The sequence below is a fragment of the Leiobunum rupestre genome, chromosome 6 (assembly GCF_980474605.1).
Source record: "Leiobunum rupestre chromosome 6, qqLeiRupe1.1.hap1, whole genome shotgun sequence".
NCBI lineage: Eukaryota > Metazoa > Arthropoda > Arachnida > Opiliones > Sclerosomatidae > Leiobunum > Leiobunum rupestre.
In genome coordinates this window covers 18574657-18586075 of record NC_143389.1, presented here as the reverse complement: position 1 = coordinate 18586075, position 11419 = coordinate 18574657, and the positions used below count along the sequence as shown (strand labels likewise).

The 11419-nt window shown below is 37.7% G+C and overlaps 1 protein-coding gene across 1 annotated transcript in view; it reads left to right on the top strand.

The window, feature by feature from the left end:
* Positions 1–4876: 4876 nt before the first annotated feature.
* LOC149939895 (potassium voltage-gated channel protein eag-like) overlaps positions 4877–11419 on the top strand; it is a 95494-nt gene continuing 88951 nt past the window's right edge. Inside the window, exon 1 of the mRNA XM_090177889.1 lies at positions 4877–5201. Coding sequence (XP_090034015.1) covers positions 5123–5201 — 79 coding nt within the window. The 5' untranslated portion in view covers positions 4877–5122. The remainder of the gene's footprint in view (positions 5202–11419) is intronic.

The window sequence follows — 11419 nt, the reverse complement described above, 5'->3', positions numbered from 1 at the left end:
CTTCGGATTTAATTCGATTCCCCGGCTTTGCCTGTAATAAAATTTACATATTTCGGGAGGAGACGTAGCGCCCTAGCGGGACTATTTTCTTTCGCTTATTTACATGGGATTTGAAAATATTGTTATGACCACTATAGCGCGGCAGCGCGAAATCAAAGTTGGCCGTGATCTAGACCTACGTTTCAGGTTTGACAACCGACGTTTTGGAGAGCAAACTACTTTTTCGTTACAAAGACTAAATATAGCGTTCACTAGATTCGCTAGTCCTAGGTCGCGTTAATTTCATCTTTGCTCCGTGTCGAGAACAAGACGTTTCAAAAGTTTTACGTTGGCGGTATAGAGAGTTAGAGGCTTCTCTTATTATAGGCTTCTGATAATACGCGTAAATCCTACTGGCTACAAATGCTAGTAGCTATCTTATCTATTTAGGTTTCAACTGCAACCAAAAGGGGGCGTGGCGATAGCTTTCAGTCACGAATACGCGATATAGATATTGACAGATTCTAGTTCGTTTTGAACAAACGAGATGGCAATGTTCAGCTTCACCAAAATACGGTTGGATATTCATCTAACTCCTGAAACGACATAAGGGGTCATAGATTCGTTTGAATTTTGAGAAGTGGAGCTACATAATCACGTAACGTAATTCTGAAATTCGGCAGAAATTTCAATGGATTCTGTGAACTTTTAAAGAGACAGCACTTTAATTTTTAAGCAAATTCAAAAAATGTTCTTAATCTAAATATTTATTGATCCCATGGATTACGAAAGTCTCACATTGAGGGTCAATTTTTTTTCATTTTATATTGAGTGAACTTCACTGAGGAACGAAAAGATAGCCTGAACAACAGATCAAGAATGTATTTATTTATACCTAGGGAGAATGTCTATGTCGAGACGGTTTTTAGTCTTTCTCTCAGTCCACCCGTTGGTCCCCCCAGTACACTCCTCCACTTAAAATAAAACGAATAGTCTTTGTATTTCATTGGCTGCTTAAAATTTACGTCACCTAACGCGATGGTAATCAAACGCCAGTGACGTGTTGTCTTTCCCCCCGTGCGAGACGGGGCAAAGGCGTTCAACGTGCCCGGCGATTGTCACAACATAATCATTCTTCCTAATTATAAATAAATACATTCTTGAACAGATACTCTAATTCAAAATTGTAACAGAAAATTTCGGGTCTTTTCCATGAAAATCAGGGTGAATATTTCTAAATTGTATTTGATTGAAATTTACAATACACAAAGTCACTTAATTCAGTTAGTTCATAGCACATTTATTGTTGTGTTATAGCTTATAACGAAATTATCTTAGGAACCATCGCCGCTATCACGAAGGATTCCCAATTAGTAAACATAATTCAAATATTTAAATTCCAAAATAGACGTATGTGAAGTCCACTGGAAGAAATATTGTTTTTCTGTTCAAATAGAGATTCGAGCCTTGCCCCGTGTAGCGACGATGTCCAGAATTTTAAAATTCGATCCAGAAGCTCAATAATAATAATAATCTAGGCTAATACCATTATACCAAAGGCACTACCTTAGGCTCAGGCCAAATCATCAAGCGACTTTTAATGCCTTTAAATCCGGTGGCCGTGTAACAATGCGTAGGAGGGTGGTGGCGAGCCCTTCATGCCACGCGAGCCAACGGCTCCCAACACTTACTGTTACCGTTATTATTATTACTGTGTAGCGAAGATGTCCCGAATTTTAAAATTCGATCCAGAAGCTCAATGGTCTCCGCGTTTTAAGTGTAACTGGCCATAAATTGTGATTTACCCACTCGAGCTACGCTCTATCATCTATGTAGATTATTTAAGGACGTACTAAATGAGCAGCAAAAGGTTAAAATTTTCGTTTCCGATAATGCTCAGAAAAATAAACTCAGCGTTGCCAGTTCCTGAAACTCAAATTATCGTGCCACAGAAAAACAATCATCGATCTCAGAAAAAATTATCGTATGCCTGAAAACTGGCAGTAGATTTAAATTGTGTGTGAAATAGTGACGTTAAATTTTAGAAATAAAAATTTTTAATAACACTTAAAGCTCGACCGATTAAAAAGTTATGTTTAAAAATCTCAGTTTTAACTGGGTTTCAGGCAATTAAATAAATTATCGTACATTATCGTACGCGTGAGCTGAATTATCTAAAAATGGGTACTATAAGTAATGTACGCCATTGAAAATATCGTACGTCCCAAAAATGATCTCGAAATTATTGACGTGTACGATAATTATCGTACGTCTGGCAACTCTGAATAAACTTTAGTATAGTTCTCGATCTGGCTACCGCATGGCGCTACTCAGATATTTTTAACCCCCGTGGTGAAAATCCTCTTTATAAATCATATAAATCCTCTGACATACTTATGTTTAATTAAGAAATAAAATGTAGGGTGATTTATAACAAACTAAACTCTTTCTCACTGAATACGTTTCATAATAAAACTCAACATCTACAAAATGTCATTTCTCTTTCTAACCCTATATGTAACTGACTAATTTCAAACATCCAAAACACGCGCTCTTTAAAATACGTGACACATTTTATATTGATATACAGGGTGTTTCAAAAGGTTATGCAAAAATTTAAAGGAGTTGTAGGGGTGAGTTGAGAAGTATGCCGGTTTTTTCCCCATTTTCCTACGATGAGTTAAAAGAGCGCCAGAGAGCTTCAAAGTGTGGCCTACTAGCCCCTGGAAGTAGGCTGAAACAAGCTCAAAAGCAGCAGCAGGGAAATGCGAGCATTAAGGTTTGGGTTCGTGTGATAGGTGAAAAAGGACTTTGTAAACCAATCGAGGTAGCCAGCGTAAAAAAGTAAACTTAAACAGTATTTAAAGTGGTGATGGACGCTGTCGTCTTTGTGTACGACGCTACCTTAGAGCAAGAGTCAAGCAAGTCTAAAAACCCCTATTTGAGAAAAACCAGTTTTAAGTTCTAAATCTAGCATAATAACAATGATAATATAATAATGAAAATTGATAAAAAATAGATTGAAAATATATATTGAAACTTTTTTACGGAGTCACCTTAATTTAAAAACATCAAGGATTCTTATTTTGAATTTCTTTCAATAGTCACGTATCTTGACTTAGTTGACTTTTGCTCTCACGTAGCGACGAGTTTTAGGAAGAAAATTCGAACATTTATTGTAACTTGTACAAAATACACATTTTCCTACTTTGTTCTTCTGCGTTTAAATAAACTCATTGCACATTTCTTATTTACTCATTTGTTTTTTTTTGTTATTTATCTCAATTCCCACGCATTCGCAAATTCATCGTACCCCTGAAATCGCAGTTCCCTGCTGCTTGGGTTTAGCTTGCAGCCTACTTCCAGAGGCTAGTAAGCCACACTTTGAAGTTCTATGGCGCTCTTTTCACTCATCGTAGGAAAATGGGGAACAGAACAAGCATAGTTCTCAACTCACCCCCTACAACCCCTTTAAAAATTTGCATAACATTTTGAAACACCCTGTATATATTTACCACGCATCTATAAATATCCACTATTTCTTACAATTTTGATAATAAGGCCTGAAACATTATTTTACAATACTATAAAGGTAATCATGAAATGGCGGCGCAATGTTGTTATCAAGAAGTCAATTATTTAACCCGCATCATTTTAGCGACGGTTCTCAAACAAAGAAGAGATTGTCTTTTGTTTTATGCCAACGACAGTCCATGTAGGGGTCCTTTATTAATCAATGTTCCTTTTTTGTCAGCAGACGTTTCTATAGCCGCTCGTTTTCACGCCTGACCAAAAAATAAAGCATTTTGTGACGGAATGATAACCCGAAGGTTAAACAAGCTATCACAGCCGACGCGTTGTTTCTCTCGGTCGTATAGCCTCACGCTAAGCCTAAACGAGTATATACTTCGTCTATTCGAACCAAGTGACCCGTCGGAGTGGCGTTACTTTATGACGAATTATCCTAATCCACGCGTGGCTTTCGAAATAGCGCGCACCTAAGCCTATTTATAAGCGTTTGTTTAAAAGGCGGCGCTGCTTCCAATATCCGAGAGTTATTTTAAAAGTCGTCGAAAAAACGATTTGTTTGTAAATTTCTCGTATCGATTCGAAATTAGCCCCTTCTCGGCGCACCTACACGTGCTCGAGAGACCGATGCTTGCGTGTATACTTAGAGAGTCGAAGTTCCTTGGTCGCTTAAAAACTCTGTTGCCACGGCAACGTGCATGCGCTGTCGGCAATTCGAGCAATCCCTAAAACCGTCTATCTCCTTCGCGTTTAGCGTAGATCGATTCCCATTTTCGTCCCCTCCTTCCCACCCGCCCCCGGGGGCCACTAACGCCCGTTTTCTGCCCCCCCCCTTCGGTTCCTGGCGGGCGGGTCTCGGCGAGTTATAATACCCAATGTCCGAGCTCAGACTGTGTTCGGTTGCGTACACCTTCGTTATCGGAACTTGGGTGTGGGGATAGTTTTTGTTCCAACGGACGCGGAACGGCTTTTCGGCCACCATCCGAAGATCTTCGTAGCAAATTTAGGCCTTTGACAGGGACATCGAGATCTTCAATTTGCCCGACAATCCTCCCCGTTTATATTTTCTCGATAATATTTTCGGTTTACTTATTTGGATGTAAATGTTTCGAATTTTTCCAACTCAGGATTTTCATCTCGGCTGTATCTCGGAAAACTCGCTCTAGCGCCGAGTACTCTCTCGTGTCCCCCCAGTCGCTTTCACCTCAAAATGGTGCTCGTTTCGAGAAATGTTTTCCGTTTAGATAGGTCAATTTAGTAAAGGACTGTCCGTTTTCGGCAAAAAATTCTGAAATCGAAAAATCTTAAATGTTCGATCAGAGAGATCGCCCATTACCAGGAACCATGAACATCGCGGGTGCGGCGCGTGCAGAGTTTGATTTGGTTCCCGAACAAAACTCGAAGGTCTCACGTCGCGGCTAAGAGAAAGAGAGAGAGAGAGATATTTTATCGGATCTGAATATCAAAGGGCATCAGGTATCGCGCGAAGAATCTGCGGCCAGCGGCGGCGCCACATCCACTAACACCCGAGGAGAATATTTCCCGCCGCTCTTTCTTTGGAGGGAGTGCTGCATTTCATCTCGTTGATCTGTCCTCTTGAACCCGTGATGAGAAAATGCCAGGTGGAAGACGAGGTCTTGTGGCTCCTCAAAACACTTTCCTTGAAAACATCATCCGGCGATACAACTCATTGCGTAAGTACCCACCACCGCTCAAGGACACTTCTTCGTCCTCTGTTTTTTCTCTCCAGACAGACGCCTTCCGATTTAGAGTGACAGATTTCTACGTGGAAATTGCTACTAACGACTTAATATTGTCACGAGTATGATCTCGTGTTTAGTTGAAATCTTAGAAGGTTTTACATTCAAGGCGAGGGGTAGTCACTTAGGTAATTAGGTGTACAAATCGTAGGTAATCACGGGAATTCACTTAAAATCATTACCGGAAATCACGTAAAAATTGTGAGTAATCACTGGTAATCACCGAATTTCAGCTGTACAAAATATTTACGAGTGCTTACTATCTCGATTCAAGTACAAGTGAAATTTGAACGTTTACCGGTTGAGTTTAGTTATAGAGTTCTGGTTTACTGAATACGTCTATTCTTAAGGCAAGACAATGTGGGGTTGTACAATTTTAATATTAATAATAATAATAATCAGATAGGCTAATTAATACCGAAGGCACCAACCTAGGCCCAAGTCAGTTAGCGGTGGACGGGTCACACTAAATGTATACGAATTCGAACCAACCACGTGAATAAATTTAAATCATACTTCAGTTCACATTGAGCAAATAATCTATGGACGAGCTTCAACTTTTCTATGTCGTTTTTACGTGTTTGGACTGACACGTAGAAAGGTTTTGTGTAATAAGTTATTTTTAGAAATACGAGCAAGTTATACCTCGCGAGTCCAAGGTTGGCTTAGAACAGGTTGTATGGACCTTCTCCCTTCTAAGGTTGCAACTGAAGCCAATGAGATGATATGCAGTTTTTGCGAATATCTTCGGATAGAAAGCAATTTTCGAGAAAGTCTAGTAATTTATCCGAGGATATTGTCTGTCATATTTGGACAGCAAAGTCGTGGAATAAATTTCAAATTGAAGTGTGTAAATGCAATGTTGGTTTTATATTAACTATTTATTTGAAGTGCAAGTTGTTTAACTTACACTTAATTCATAATAATTATAATAATAATCAGCTAAGCTTATACCCAAGGAATCAACTACACTACAATCCACTGGTCTAGTTATAACGTTGGTTTTCGATACTAAATGATTAAAACTTGCAATTACACTAGAAATAAAGACTTAGTCTCAGGTAACATTTATTCATATTATAGATCAAAACATTCAGCGCATGTACCATATTTACTCTCATTCCGAAATATCTTCTAATCCAGAAATCTGGTGTAAGAGAAGCCTGAAAAAAATCGAAAACTTCGTAATTCTGCAATGACTGAAAATCTTAGCGAAACTATAGCACACTTTCTTTATTTTCCAAATTGATCTTCAATATAACGGTTTCACCTTCAAGAGTTATAGAAACTATCGAAGTTATAATTCGTTCTCACTGAATTGACCTTCTCATAAAGAAATACGAGGCTAGTTATAAATAATATTCGTTTTAAGTTTAGAAACGGCTTATCAATGACATAGGAAGAATATTGGAATTAAAGCGCTTTCTTTCTGGTTGCAAAAGACAGCACCCTAAGAAGAAATCAATACTTAGCTAAGAATCGCGATGAATTGAAAGATTATTCAAGTGTTATTCGCGCATACTTAAAGAACTACGGGTCTAGATTGAAAGTCTCCGAAAAAGCGATTGATATGATCCCAACCACTTTCATTTAAACGGTAATGTCTTAAGTTAATTAATTAATCGAATACTCTTTTCATACGCGGCTTATAAATCGGATTTAGGAAACCAAATATCTTTTTACATTCATATTTCAATATAAAAACTGACTTAGGTTTACCAAATGAAGACTAAAGACGGGTTTATAAGCATTGTCAATAATTTGAGCCACGATCACACTATCTAATTAAACTATATCATGATTAGTTCTTTTAAATTGGTGTGTTATATACTATGTTTTCTTTTTTTAGTTAGGACAAAAATTTATGGTTATTATTAGGTACGGTAATTTAAATGTAGGCTTTAATTATATTTTTGATTTTAATTTTGAGTACAACCTTAAAAGGCCAAATTCATTTAAGCGAATTGATAGATAGTTTAATCACTTATTACTCGTGATACAAAGGAAGCGAAAAAATCATAACATTTAGAGTAATGATGATATATATCTTGCACGAAATGTATCAAATACCATACGCAAGTACATAATGGTGTCCAAATTCATGTTCATTCTAATGATTATCATGAATAAAGCAATTATGGCATTGCGGAACGAAAATGGATTCTTGGTAATATACTAAACGTAATGTACTATACAGTAGTACCACTCCGTAGCTTTCGCCAAGGTCACCATTTTGGAGACAAGTTTCGTATTCGGTTTACTTCCAAAATGCCGTATCTCAAAAGTGGAAGTTTCAAGATAAATCGAGATTTGTTACTCAAATATTGTGTAAATATAAAGATTTTTCAAATATATAATTTGAAAGAAGTTTTGCTTGTTAATAATTTTTAATTGAAATAATAACACTGGGATTCACTACAATTTAATTAAAATATTTTAAAGAACAGTCTTGTACATATAATTTTGATTAATATCTCTGAATTCTAGAAACTGTCGTCCACTAAATGATGACCCCGCAAACGAATGGCAATTGCGTAATTAAAAAATTCCGTCTGCTACGACAGTAATTTACAGTAGGTAATCTCTAGTGAAATTTAACCAGCATAGGCACTATGATATGCATATGGTTTGGATGCATAAAAACAGGGAAGAACTTAGAGATCCTGGGCCCATAGGCGCCTGGGCCTATAGGCGCTACGTTGGCCTAGGCGGAAATACGGCACTGCATAAAAAGCATAACATAAAACGACGAAATAAGGTATCTGAAGATACGTTAGGTTGGAAATGAAATTACATACTTCGCAAATGGCCTTTGGCATTTCGTCTGAGGGATGGGATTAACGGATGCGGTATAATGCACCTTTAAGATTAAGTGTACGCATTACCTAATGCAAAAACGCGTCACAATCAACTATTGACCACTGCGTGAAGCTAATTAAATTACAGCGAAGATATTCCATACAAATAGAGAGAGACGCGAAGTAGAGGAAGTGGCGTTTTACACTCAATAAAGAGGCTGTTTGCGAATGCTCGCCCATACGGCCACTTTCAGAATTTAAGTTTTATAGCGCCCTAAATGGCAGAAGCTGCTTTATTGGTTTGGTAGTTCTCATATCGTACATTTAGTGATTAGCTAAGTGCAGCGGGATCCACGACGGAGGAAGGCGATTCTCGGACGAGGAATCGATTCCCGCTATATAGAGATATTTTGGGCTCGCGACGGAGGCGATTTGTTGAAGGATGATAACACCTGGAACGGGCGATATTTGCCTGAACTCGGATCAAAGGAACCGCGAATGGAATGGGACCCGTTTCGAACTTAAGCGAACGCTTCTCTTTAAATTAGAGGTTATTCGGAGAATATCAACGGCGCCGCTTTAAATATGCATGAGTCCTTTGTTGTTATCATTCAGACGCACGTGCCTGGTTTTAAACTCACGGGAACAATAAAAGGTGCCTTTTAGGGGTACGTTCAGTAGGGCTGATGAGCGGAGTGACGTTGGCAGTTACGGTCAGATTTTTTTTATTACGTTTTATCGTCTGTTAGAAAATTATATATTTTATATGATACAGGGTGACCAAAGTTCCTATATATTTCTTATTTTTCCTATAATTTAACGTCCTTCCTTTTTTCTCCTATAATTTCATTAAAATTCCTAAAATACCCTATATTTCCTATAATACCCTATATTTTAACTCAAAAGTCTAAAGAAATTAAAAAATTTGATATTTTACTCTTAGAAGTCTTTAGAACGTCAGTTTTTAAAGATGCTTACTTTCAACACTGTTCACCGATAGTTTTCGTCTATTTCTATCGGTTATCAACTTTATTTTGAATAAAGCAGAGTGGTTAGCACTTTCGACTCGCAGCAAGAGGAGCTGGGTTCGATCCCAGCTTGTGGCACTGGGTGAAAAGTCGGAACAACTCCTTTTGCGTTGAGTTTGCAAGTTCTCTCCCCACTGGTTTATGGGGTTTTACCCCCAGATCTTCGGTTTCCCCTTCCATAAAAACTTGTCGAGGTTAACGGTAATAGTGAGTGTAGTGAGCTGTTGGCTCGCGTGGCATGCAGGGCTAGCCACCACCCTCCTACGCATTGTAACCCGACCACCGGAATTAATGGCTTTAAAAGTCGCTCGATGACTTAGGCCCAAGGTGGTGCCAAGGGTATTAGCCTAGCCTATTATTATTATTATGTTATACCCACTTTAAACAATTTTGACAACCGTTTCCTATTATTGTATAATATTCCCCCCCCCCCAATTTTCTTCCTTTATTTTCCTATATTTCACTGATAAATTCCTTTAAAGGAATTTAAAATATTCTGTGGTCACCCTGATGATATCAATTTAATATATCTATTTGTACTTAAGAGAAGTGACTACGTCGAGACGATTTTGTAGCTCTAAAAACATCAAATCAACCAGGTATCTAATTGGTTCCCTAACACTGCCGTCTTCTGCGAGATTGAAGACCACCCCGGTGACGTTTTTCCTTCCCCCCTCTCGAGCCGGAGGAAAATTAGACCACGATGGCCGCCGATTGTCTCAACAAAGTCATTCCCCTTAAGCATAAATAAATACCGAGCGATAAATACATTCTTGATGATATTATGAATATAAATGGTAGCATGAATCTATTGAACCCATGAATATTAAACTCTATCATTAGCCACGGTATACTCTGAGCACGGCCAACTTCGATCGCGCGTACCGCGCAAAGCGTGGTACCCGTGATCGAAGTTGGCCGTGCTCTGAGAGAACGTGGGGCGGAGCCTATTTTCGCGCCATACGAGTGATTCTCTTTTTTAAGCGAATAAGAACGAATTCGGAAATTATTTCATTTTAGCGCCAGATAGTTTACGAGAGCAGAATAGCCGCGAAATTACTTCTCACGGACGGTTCACTTTATTTTGTTAAAAATAAGCTTTAAATCTTTCTAGAATTAAAATATAAAATGAAAAGGAATGTTACTCCGATATTTTGGAAGCGATGCTATCGAGTGCCTGTGAGGTTTTTAACAATTTAAACATACAAACTATCTCTGAAAAGCTAAGCCCTCGGTGAAACTTTGGAAGAAAACCAGGAGCCAATGTTTGCCATATTATTATTAAATAATAAATGCTCTGATATAATTTTATTCTAATAAAAACTATTCTAATAAAATATTAAATAGATAGATCTATTTATTTAAATAGATTAATGATAAATACTGCAAAAAGGAAACATAACCATAACGCGTCATTTTAGGAACTAACGTTTCGACTGTTTATAAATAACAGCTGACTCAGCTGAGTTCTACTTAGATTACGTCACTATAAATTGACGCCTTTTAAAATTCATTTTGCGCGGGAAAATACCTCTACATGTTATGGTGAAAAAAGCACGCAAAGAAGGCTGTGTGCCCAAGACATGTACCTGTAGCGTCGCGCGCTAAAACGTCATTTCAAAATCCGTTAATTGGCTCCGCTCCACGCGTCGCCGGAGATGACCTAAGGTATTCCAGTTGAATATTCATGGGTTTAATAGATTCATGATGTTAGTAAACTGTAGCCTTTCGTGTGGGGTGAAATTATCGAAACAGAGTATATCCTTGGTGGTATCTCGAAAACAATCAACATTTTGTCCTAAATATGGATATTGAATTGGAAAATGGTATTAAGCCTAGGTCAATCCGTTCAAAAAAGATCGTACGTCACTCATTGGAAAAACCAGCAGCGACGAGTATCTAAGTTAGTGTTGTTAGTCGGAAAATGACCGAGGCCTTTTTTCCGGAATATTTTCCGTATTTTTCCGAAAAAAATAAAAAAGTTTTCATTCCATGATAAGTCTAATATACTGTTTGCAAATTTAAATAAAGCGGCATTTTCGCCTCATTTTTTCGAATCTGAAAGTAAAACTAATCCTCTAGACTAGTTTAAACTGATTATGAATGTAACAATATTAATGTTTTGTAGTATGCTTACTTATATTAGACATTTTATATCGATAAAAAGTTAAAAACATTAAAAACCCTTAAGAGTAATTTATGTTTCCTTTTTTAATTTTTCCGATTTGCGGAAAAGTTTCCGCCTTTTATTTTTACGGAAAATTAACAACACTAATCTGAGTTTTACTGTTTTGGGGCACGTGTTCAGAAGAGTAATACTTATATT